Source organism: Pyxicephalus adspersus, chromosome 6, assembly GCF_032062135.1.
Source record: "Pyxicephalus adspersus chromosome 6, UCB_Pads_2.0, whole genome shotgun sequence".
In the NCBI taxonomy this organism is placed as follows: Eukaryota; Metazoa; Chordata; class Amphibia; order Anura; family Pyxicephalidae; genus Pyxicephalus; species Pyxicephalus adspersus.
The window spans coordinates 79,218,488-79,229,749 of NC_092863.1; the positions used below are offsets into that span (position 1 = coordinate 79,218,488).

Here is an 11,262-nt window from a genome sequence, read left to right on the forward strand (position 1 = left end):
ACAATATATTGACATTTAATATATTTGTATTTATTATATTTTTATTCAGTTGTGGAGGTAGCACAGTGGTTTGGCTTCTTCTTACATCTTCTCCATAGGCATTGCTGTGACCCCGCTTGCTTCTCTCCTCTGGGCAGAATTTGAGGAATTTGGGTTCTTTTGCTGCTGAAGAGGAATGGAGCTGCATGGCGGAGGCTGCGCCTCTATCACCTGAGCATCCCCCCCGCTCACAACCCGGCTCCTTGTCTCCATGACAGCACATGAGGCGCCTCTCCTCATCCCTTCCCTGCGCTGGTTACGTTTGCGGTCAGGTTGGGGCGGTGACGTCATATCCGGATCGGACATTTTTCGGCTAGGGCTAGCGGTTCGTACGGGTGGGTGGCCGGGAGCTGCCCGAGACTTGTCAGCAGCATGTCCGACTTCGATAGCAACCCGTTCGCGGACCCCGACCTGAACAACCCGTTTAAGGTGAGCCGGGTAGGAGGGGTGTGGGGCAGTGCTCCCTGTACCATACACGGCCAGCCTATGGATGCCATGTACATAATATATTATATACCCTGTAATATTTATATACCCGGCCTGTGCAATATATACCCTGTACTATTGATATACCCAGCCTGTGCAATATATACCCTGTACTATTGATATACCCAGCCTGTGCAATATATACCCTGTACTATTTATATACCCGGCCTGTGCAGTATATACCCTGTACTATTTATGTACCCGGCCCATGCATTATATACCCATACTATAATATATATATATATATATATATATCTGCCTGAGTATTATATACAGTGCATTCTTTACATACCTGGCCTGTGCATTATATACCCTGTACAATATAATTACCCGGCCTGCCCATTATATACCCTTTACAATAAATATATAAAGTTGGCCTGTCCATTATATACCCTGTATAAAAATATTCACCCGGCCTGCCCATTATATACCCTGTAATATATATACCTCACCTGCCCATTATGTACACTGCACACTATATATATTCCTGCCCACTCTATACCCTGTACATTATTTATACCCTGCGCATTAAATACCCTGTACAATATATATACCCGTCCTGTGCAATGTATACTATGTATTCTGTAAATACCATACAGTGTTCAACCCAGACATTTTTTTAAGCTGGGTGGGAAAAAATTGTAGGCAGGGGGCAGCCCCTGTATTATTACCCAACTCTTCAGTAACCACCCAAAAGCAGCTGGAGGGTTACTGAAAAGTGCCGGGTGGTGCACCCAGCTAAATATATAATGTATCCACACAGACTATTGTACACGCACACAGTCTATTGACAATACCATGTACTTTATGCCTACCCAGCCTTTTTTTTTAAGCTGAGTGGGATGAAGCTTTAGCTGGATGGCAGCCCCTGTATTGTAACTTTTTAGTTACCACCCAAAAACAGCCCGGGTGTTATTGAAAAGTGCCAAGAAGAGGAGAACATTGCACTTGGCTTTTCCTTTTTATGTATGTATACAGTGTATGCTGTATATACCCAACCTGTCTATTATATACCATCTACTCTATGCACTCCCTGTCTGTTCATTATAATCTATCTATCTATCTATCTATCTATCTATCTATCTATCGTTTATTGTATTTAATGTATAAGTCATAGAAGGTTAAATGATAAAATATGGCATACCTAGTTTATTGGGCATCTTTTGGGTGGATCATTTAAGCACTAAAAGGGTTTTATTTATTGGTCGGTGGACAAGAGACTCCTTATGTTGGTGGTCAATGAGATGATGCCGCCTACAGTCATGTGAATAGACCAGCAGTGGCATGCCACTGATTTTCTCGATGATGTTGATCCAAAACTAGGCAATAATATAATATACCTGTGTTTTCTACATTTATTTATACTTCAGTATAGCATTTAAAACATTCATACAAGAACAGCATGTGAATTTGTATATTACGATCGATGTAATCTAATGTATTCTGTGCATTATATCCTTTTATTCTGTACATACAGCAAAAGGTTAAAGGGTTCCTGACACTTTGCTGGCATCTCCTGCTGGAATCTCTAACCTGTATGTGAAGAACGTTATATCTGTAAATGTAATCCTCATTCTAGAAGCATTTGCAGTGTTTAGCCCCCTTCCCCCTCTACATTGCATTACAGAATAATTAATAAATTAAGATAATGAATAATGAAGGTGAGTCTGGGGTAACTAAGCATGATCTCATTCTAGAGGACAATAGGGTTTGATCTCTCCAATAATCTTTTAATTTTTACAAAATAGGCTAACACTTATTTTGCAGCATTAGAGCTAAACAGCAATGTTGGTCATTGTATCTTGTTATATGGAGCCCTGTTCCTTGGCATCACTAAATTACTCCCATAACCTTTTATTTATACATTGCTAACATACTACACAGCTATGAACAATAAATAAGGGGCCGCTGATGTTACAAGTACAAACTATGACACCGAAGTGGATGTCATTTCCTAATCCAGCTTGCAATCAATGAAATAAGGGAGTAGAACCTCATAAGTTTTTTTTTTTCCCCCCATTCATGGCTCCAAGACTTCTCTAGAGCTGCTGCTACTATCTGGTAATTTCCCCCTCTTCCTATTAGACTTGCTTATACCTACAGCACATTTTAGTCCCTTTTTAATCTTGGGTATCCATCATTTTCTGTTTTTTACCCATCATTAATTAGCCTCCATTCCATACCCCTCCCCTCCCAGAGTGTAATCACTTATTTGATTATTTTTCCATGTATTTGCTATACACGGCCATGTATTAAGTCTGAAGAATCTGAGAAGGAGGTATGAAACTAAAGGGGCAAAAAAGTGAAAATCTGTATTGTGCATCTGGAAATTGGGCACCAAACTTCAAATTGGGGAGTTCTAATAAATTGGCCTCTTGGTAGATAATATACCGCAGTGCCATTTAGGAGATTCTCCTTGAGAGGCATTAGAATGTTACATTTGTCAGGCAGATTTCATGGCTTCAGTAGGAAATATTGATTGGGTGTAGATAAAGGCTGTGTGATCTGTGTACTCTACAAGCTATACTGATCACTAGTAGTATATTAGCTTTCAAGATTTTTATTATCTGTTGGAATATATTGAACACAATCAATCGGCTTGATTGATTAAAGCTCTCCAAGACTGGAGAAGAAAGACTTATATAATATTGGAGAACCTGGGTGATCCAGCAAACTTGAAATAAATCCAGGCCAGGACTGAAATACATGCTCAAAGGGGATGAGTGGGATGGGCATGCTTTTATTTCCCTTTCGGGAAGCTGATATTCACATTTTGGAGAGTGTTGATACATTCACTCCAGTTCAAAAATATGTTCAATACATTCCTTAAAAATTACAGTTAACATTCTGATATGGTTGAGAGATATCTTCATTTGTAGCCCCAACATTGTGCTGTAGAGTTCTGGGACTACAAGTGTAAACACCCACATCTTTGTTACACAATGCAAGGAATCATGGGACATGTAGTTTTCATACACACAAGGAAGCGGACATTGCTGCTACCTTTTAGTGTTCAGCTTGTAATATTAAAACCACCAGCAGCCTCAATGCAGACTGACTAAAACAAACACTTTAAAGTAAAAGCAGATTTTAAAAAATGTGTATAGATTACTAGAGTTCTACCCTGGCAGTGGTACCTGTTCTTCTGTTCTTCATTGTTTGTCTGTGATCTCAGAATAAAATAAAAAAGTGTGAGTTTCATTAAAAATGAAAATTGGGATTGGTATCGTTTAGTATTAAGCAAATAGACAATATTTACATTGTAATTTAGGTTGGCACTTGTGTTGAAATATGTTTAGTGCAGACTTCTTGTACAAATCCAATGACTATGGCTGGAAAGCTGCCAGAGACGCAGTGAAAGGTTGCATGCAGCTCTAATGGCTTTCCAATTAACCTGGGCACCTACCTTGCAGTACAGAAATAATATTCTCCCTGGAACTTGCCCTGCGGTACCTTAATGACTTATTAGGCTTTGCCATTGTTATTCATTTGTCTTCTTCTCCTAATGCAAGGTGTTATTTGTGGGATGTTTTCTTAATAGTTGCTCCTAATGCTAATGGAATCTTAGATTATTTTACAAAAACTTTAGCCTCAGTATAAAGTCCATCTCTGACCATAATGCCAAAACCTACACTCCCTTCCTTCCATCTCACCCATCAGATAGGATCAAACCTTTCCTTACCTTATAATGTTACATATACTCTGCTGTCTGTCCCCTCTTGCTGATATTACCTTATAGTCCATTCAGAAGTAAACCACAGCACAGACAGCCAATAGAAAGGCAATGATGGGCACTCAAGGCAGGAACCCACAAGGAATTAAAGTGGAAGTAAACCCAAAACAAAAAAACACACTTACCTTCAATCTCGCAGATCAGTCTATCTGTCATACTGGTATCTGTCTTTGGCCCTGAGCCGAGGGAGCCCCAGGCACCACCATCTTCTCCTCCCCTCTTCCGCATTCTTCTTCGTACGTCACCCAATCTCGTACTGTGCAGGCCCAAGATTGGGTGACAAAGATTAAAGGAAAAAAAATTGCCAATCTCACTGCGCATACAATAGATCAGCAACTTTTCCCTATTAATGAAAGGGCTCCTTCTGCACATGCCTGAGGTGCTCGGCAGAAGGAGCAGCCAAAAGCCTGTTGCAGGTAAAAAAAAAAAACACTAACAAACAAAAATTTTCTTTAAATAAAAGGGATGCCTACCTTTTAATGTAAAATAAAAAGTTTAGGTACACTTTAAATCGAGGAAGACAGAATTGTCTGCTGGAGTACTTTATTATTTTCTTTCATGCCAGCAGTTGGAGGAAAGCAGGAGGAAGGGTCTGTCTGTCATTTGTAACCACTATTTATTGTACACCGCTGCGTAATATGTTGGCACTATATAAATACTGTTTAACAATAAAATTAGCTATCATAAGGTGGAAACACACTGTAACGTTATATCTGACAAGCTATACTTTTAATTACATAATAATATTTATAATTGTAACATCCTTGTTTCTCTTGTATGACAATAATTTATTCTACTCATTGTTTCTGCTGTACAGCTGAGGTTTCCACTGTTTGATGCCGGTTACCAGTATGGTCTCTGGTTACACTCAGCCTTCCTTCACACATTATTAATGTGGTCTGCATGTGTGTGCAGTGTCTGTGCTGTGACTTCATTGTATAGCTGGTCTTTCACTATCAGAATATCAATCTCTCAATATTGTATACAATCATTTTTATACACAGCAGATGGATAAATGAAACAATAGTAAAGTGTTTCTAATGCAAAAACAAATTTGTGTTTTGTTTAAAGCGCCTAGATAGTACGTCCACTTGCAAGTGGGAATATACTTATTTTTTGCCTTGTTTCTATCCACACCTAGACAAGGGTGAAATAATCATGCTGATCCCCTGGATCTGGCCAGTAAGATGGTGATATCGCCACCTGCATTTTGAAAGCTGGGGGTAAAATATATATTTATTATACAACTATTTTCCCCAACAATTTATTTTTAATTTAAATGAACAAAGAGGAGTGATTGGTGTATAACATCCCCATTTTGTGTCTTTAGTTGGTTTATGTAGTGCTATTAATGACTTGTGTGTAAATGATTTTATACAAAAGTATGGGGGTGACATTCATCTATATTAATAGTCTATATCACATTGATCGGACTTCGCATTGTGTATAATATGTTCGATTAATACAATAAATGCCTTCCCAGCTTCTAAAAATTTTATTAAGGATTAGATAGTATGAAGCGGTTTTGTATTGGGCAGCATTTCCAGCTGTGGCATTTTTTGGGTATGTATTTTGTGGTGTATTGGTGATCATTTTTAGTACTGGAAGCTGTTGCTATGACTTGTGATTTATCTGTTAAAATAAAGTGACCAATGCACAGCCCTCATGTTCTTTCCATCAATTTCATCCTCATTCCAGCAAATTGGAAAATCTGAGTGACCATAGGTTTTTCAGGCCTCTGATACGGACTTATGGGGATATTCCTAAATGCCCCAGCCTTGTACTGAGGAGTGGGTACAAATCCATTCATGGACAGCCTTATTCACTTCTGGGGACAATGCCACCCACTTGGCAGGTTTAGCCCTGCCGACTGTTGCCCATATATTACGCCTTTCATGCCAAGGCTATTTTCTCATATGTGAAGGTAAAATTACCCTTCACATGGATTGTACACAGCTACACAATGGTGCCCATTGCACAGCTACACAATGGTGCCCAGTGCGTGTCATCTTACCAATATTTTACACTGGACAATTAGGTCTTTTTTTTAATATGTTCTCATATACCAGGCTAATGTGTATGCCAGCTGATGTTAGTTATGAATGTTCACGGATTGTCCAGCTTCCTCATTCACACTCCATTTAAAGCTGAGACATGTTCAGCTATTTGTATAAAAATATATATTTTTAAAATCATAATACTGCTGATGTCACCTTCTATAGTTTCAAAGTATTCCTTTGATGTATTTCCACTTATGCACAGTTATACTTATTTTGCATCCTGTTGATGACTAAATTAAAATACATGCTATAGAAATTCATCACATCAGGAAGTTTGTGCTCTATAGGATTCTTCCTATGTGGCATAGTGCTAAATGAAATAGAAAAAATATGCTTTGAAGTAATAGGGAGAAAAATAATTCTATTATAGACTGAAAATTAAAGTGGAAGCCCAACCAAACTGTTGAATGCAGAATAGCAAAGTTATATTCTATTATGGCTGATTCTAATCAGCTGCTTATGCAGAGAGAGCAGCACCACTATTCACCTTTGTAGGTTTACTTTTTAGTTTGTGAAGGGGTGTCTTTGTCTTATTCCTTGTGCACCTGTAAATTTGCCTATATACCTTTCCCCTATAAATGGGCTACACTGATAACTTGTAATACAATAGGTGTTCATAGTCTCACAGTCCATTACTTACCATTGTGTTTGGTTTTGCTGTGTATGTTGTGGGGAAAAATAAGGTTGGATTAGATTACCGAAGTTTACCAGTTCTGTTAATGCCACTTTTACTACCATTTTATGCAGAAAGTCTTTACTGAATGAAGCAACACTACGGGTTTATTACAGATGGAGCTGACATTTGCCTACAAATATCACAGTCCCTCTTTTTATTCTTGAAACAATTGTGACAATGTTCAGTTTATGATCTGGGAGACCCACCATCCTCATACCCCTGCTTTGTAGTTCTCACCATCTCTCTCAGGTCTGCCCACGGAATCATTTATTTTGACCCCCTTTTGAAATTTATACATCAAATGTATATTTACAATAAAAAATGCACACCATTTTTCTTTTTGAGCATACATAAAAAATCTAATTAAATTAAAACTAAATTTCCAGCTAAAATTTAGAGGATGAGATGTTAAGTAAATACATCTTAAAGATGTTAATAGGGAAAAATCGTTAGAACTCATCACTTTAAAGTAAATCATATATAATGTCCAAGAATAAATCCACCCACATTTTAATTGATTTGTTTTTTTATTCAGCTGAACTTTGTTTTCCCCCTCAATATTTTTGATCTAACAAGGACAGGTTCAATCAAGGAGGAGATCTGGTAATGGATGTCCCTTTATTCTCTTAGCACTCACCATTATGAAAGATGTTTTGAAAGCTCCAGGAGTAAGCAAGTCAGGCAGGGAGCCACAGAGGGGAGGATTGATGAGGGGTAAGGGAAAGGTCCTTAGAAGTGGTCAATGGCATTACAGCCTACAGAAATAAGCAACATTTACTGGAAGAATAAAATAATTAGTGCATGGCTACTATTGCAGCATAGAGTGACTGGACATAAAGTGTAAAACTTGGGCGATTTCAGACTCCTGACAATCAAGCTACACTGTCAGGCTCAGTCTGTAAATTTAGTAAGAGCAAAACATACAGCACTGTGCAAAAGTTTTCGGCGTTTGTGAAAAAATGTCTAAATGCTTTCAACAGTAATGCTATAGTGAACAAAAAAGTCACAAAGTGCATTCAAAATATATGTTTTCCTTTTAAAGTGGCATCATTCTTTCTAGTTACATGTGTGCACAGTTTTTAAGAAACAGGGCCATTAGGTTTCAAACATTTAGGAGAACGAACCACGGTTTAGTTACTTCCGTAATCCTACACTGTTAATAAAGGAGGATTTAAACTCCAGCACTTTACCCCAATTCAGCAAAATTAATTGCACAAGCATCAAGAAAAGTCTAAAAATATTTCTAATAAACTTATACCTATTGTAATTTTTTTCCCACTGAAACCTTGTATACCCTGGTGATCTCTTCCCATCTTCTTGTGTTCTGCAGCAAACAATGATATTCTAGGCAACTTTGCACCTCCAATCTCGTGGCAACAGTTTGGGGAAGGCCCTTTTTCTGTTCCATCAGCAAGGTGCCCCATTGACATAGTTTACCAGTTTTGTGTGAATGAACTTGAGCAGCCTGGGCTGACCTCAGAATTTTAAACACCTAATGATGAATTGGAATACCAATCGTAAGCCAGGACATTTTTTTTTTTATCAGTACTTGATGTTGCAAATGTTATTTTGGCTAAATGGGTGAAATCCACACAAGCTCCAAGCAAAGCTCACATATGTGTGATTTCCGTTTAGTGTTTTTTTCTGTTTATAATAACTAGTACCAAAGCACTAGTTGTTGTACTCTAATAAGCTTTATACTAACACTTGGGACAGTGAAGCTGATCTTGTCTCTGATTGTAAAGTCCCTTAAAATTATACAGCAGATGGTGTTTGTTTTGGTGGAGAGTTTTGGTATTTGTATTATATTTTTACTTGGCAGGACACCTTGGTTGTTATCTGTGCTATAAAGCTCTGCATTCTCCTGTGTTGACAAATCATTGTGCTGACTAACAAATGCAAACATATTTGTAGCAATAACATATATATGAAAATATTCTTATTATATTAAATCTTGGGTTCTCAATTTTTTATGTCAAGCACCCAAAAACCAAACTTGTTACCATACTGGTACCTAAGTATAAAATTAATACCTAAATGTTACCGATGTCACTCGGGTCACTATTAGACAAAAACCTATGTCCAATAAAAAAAACAAACTGCATAACTATAAACACTATATATAATGCAATATGAATCACTAACAAATTGGTAAAAAAACTAAAATTCTTATTTAGAACAAATAGATTTCAAAGCGTCATTCTAATTCTATTGTGAAAAACGGGGAAAACCCAAGAGAGTTTGAATGACAGCAATGTTGTGGTGTGTTAGGTGCACTGTGAGAAATGGCTGAGGTGGTGATGAATAAGGGAATTTCATTCTAGAATACATGAAAAGGTGATGAGGAGTGGAAAACGCAAGGGTGGAAGGAGGCCGTGGTATAGGAAATGCTCTGTGCAGAGTATGATAGGTAATAGGGATGGCACAGCGCAGAGTATAGAAAAAGAATCATTTGTCACAGAATACAATAACAGGCAGCACTGTAATGGTGACAGGCACAGTGTCACTGAAAAAGAAAAACATTGCAGTGGAATACCTAAGAAAAATGAGTCGGTGACCTATTCTTTGAGAAATTGTGCCTTGTTTTGTGAGCGAAGTCAGATTTGGATTCAAAACTTTTAAGTACTCCACAACCGTGAATGCAAATGTAACTGAGAAACTAAAACCAACGCACTTGGCATGTGGTGAGTCTGTGGGAGGGTGTTATAAATAGCTGATTCATATAAAAATACATTAAAGCAGAACTTCAGTCAAAATGAAAAAAAAAAAACAGCCTCTTTAATCTGGATCTGTCCCTCGCAGTAATTTTTTCTGCTTCTAGATGTGATCAGTCCACTGAATTTATTAAGAAGCAGTACATTGATAAGCCCATTTCTCTGTCGCTCCCTGCTTTTTCCTCCCATCAGCATGCTCCTTATTGGCTCATGAACTGATTATTTACTTGTGCTGCTTCTTCTGCTTCCACTTTGAGCTCTGTGGTGCAGAGACTACATGAGGCTGAAACTGGGTCATATCCAGGTACTTATTTTGTTCAAAAAAATACTACATTTATTGAAGAACATATTTTCTTATTTGGAATAGAGTGCAGACTTGTTTATTAATATTAATATTAATATTGATATTATTATTATTATTATTATTACTACTACTTTTTGGGGCTCTATTATAGTGATTTACTCTAACTTTCTGTCCCTATGATAACGTTTTCATTATACAGGAAGTTTAGGCCTAAGCTGGAAAACAGATGAATACATATACTAAAGCACACAGGGTTTAGCATTCCCCTACTTGTGCTGTTGTTGGAGAGTCACATTCACTTCCTGTCTGGTAAAGCATTGTCAAATAGATAGTAAAAGTGAGACAAAACATTAGTCTCAAATCTTTTACGGTCAGCTTTCTGTCCTGGTTTATTGGCTTGGGGGGTCTTTTGTTATATGCAGTTAATGGACTTAGAATGGATTTACTATTAAAAATCAGTTTTTGCCCTTACAGTAGAACCTCGGTTATCCGGCACCCATGGCGAATGGGCAAACTCAGATAAGTGTAGTTTCTGGTTAACTGAAGTTTCTCAGCCATTCAGCACTAGACTTGAATAGTTAGACATTCACCTCTAGTGCTGAATGGCTGAGAAAAGGGAAACCCTGATGATGCTTGAGCCGTCATTCGGGTTTCCCTTTTCCCTTTTTTCTTGGCTCTCCTCTCCTGATGGCTCCCACAGCCCAAGCGTAGATGTGGTATATGTTCTTGGATGCAGAACACATCTCACAGCTTTGCTGGGGCTGCAGGAGCAATCAAGAAAGCGGAGTTGTCGAGTGCCGGTTAGCTGAGTTCCGGATAACCAGGGTTCTACTGTATAATGAAAGCCGCTAACTCTCAATGCTCTCTTTCCAATAAATGTGTAGCCTGGTATTCTCCAGGTGGGCAGTGTGCGGCTAGTGACCCGGAGGGAGCCTTCTAGATTGTAAGGACAATACAATCGGCAGTACTGTCAGCTAGCCGTTAGTTTTAAATGGACAATTTCTTTTTAGCTGGGTAGCCTAAATTGAGAGATTGATATTATGCAGCGCTGTACATTAAATAGGGGTTGCAAATGACAGACTAATACGGACAGTGATACAGGAGGAGAGGACCCTGCCCCAAGAGCTTATAATCTAGGCGGTGGGGAAAGTAACACACAACAGGAGGGGAGATATGGAGTGATGGGAAGTAGTGAGTGTTTTAGGAGACAGAATAAAATGGGTAGGCAAGTTTGAAAAAATGGGTTTTGC

The 11,262-nt window shown here is 38.2% G+C and overlaps 1 protein-coding gene across 1 annotated transcript in view; it reads left to right on the forward strand.

Annotated features, from left to right (window-relative positions):
* Positions 1-313: 313 nt before the first annotated feature.
* SCAMP1 (secretory carrier membrane protein 1) overlaps positions 314-11,262 on the forward strand; it is a 33,876-nt gene continuing 22,927 nt past the window's right edge. The window contains exon 1 of the mRNA XM_072416306.1: positions 314-468. Within this exon, the coding sequence (XP_072272407.1) occupies positions 412-468 (57 nt within the window). The 5' untranslated portion in view covers positions 314-411. The remainder of the gene's footprint in view (positions 469-11,262) is intronic.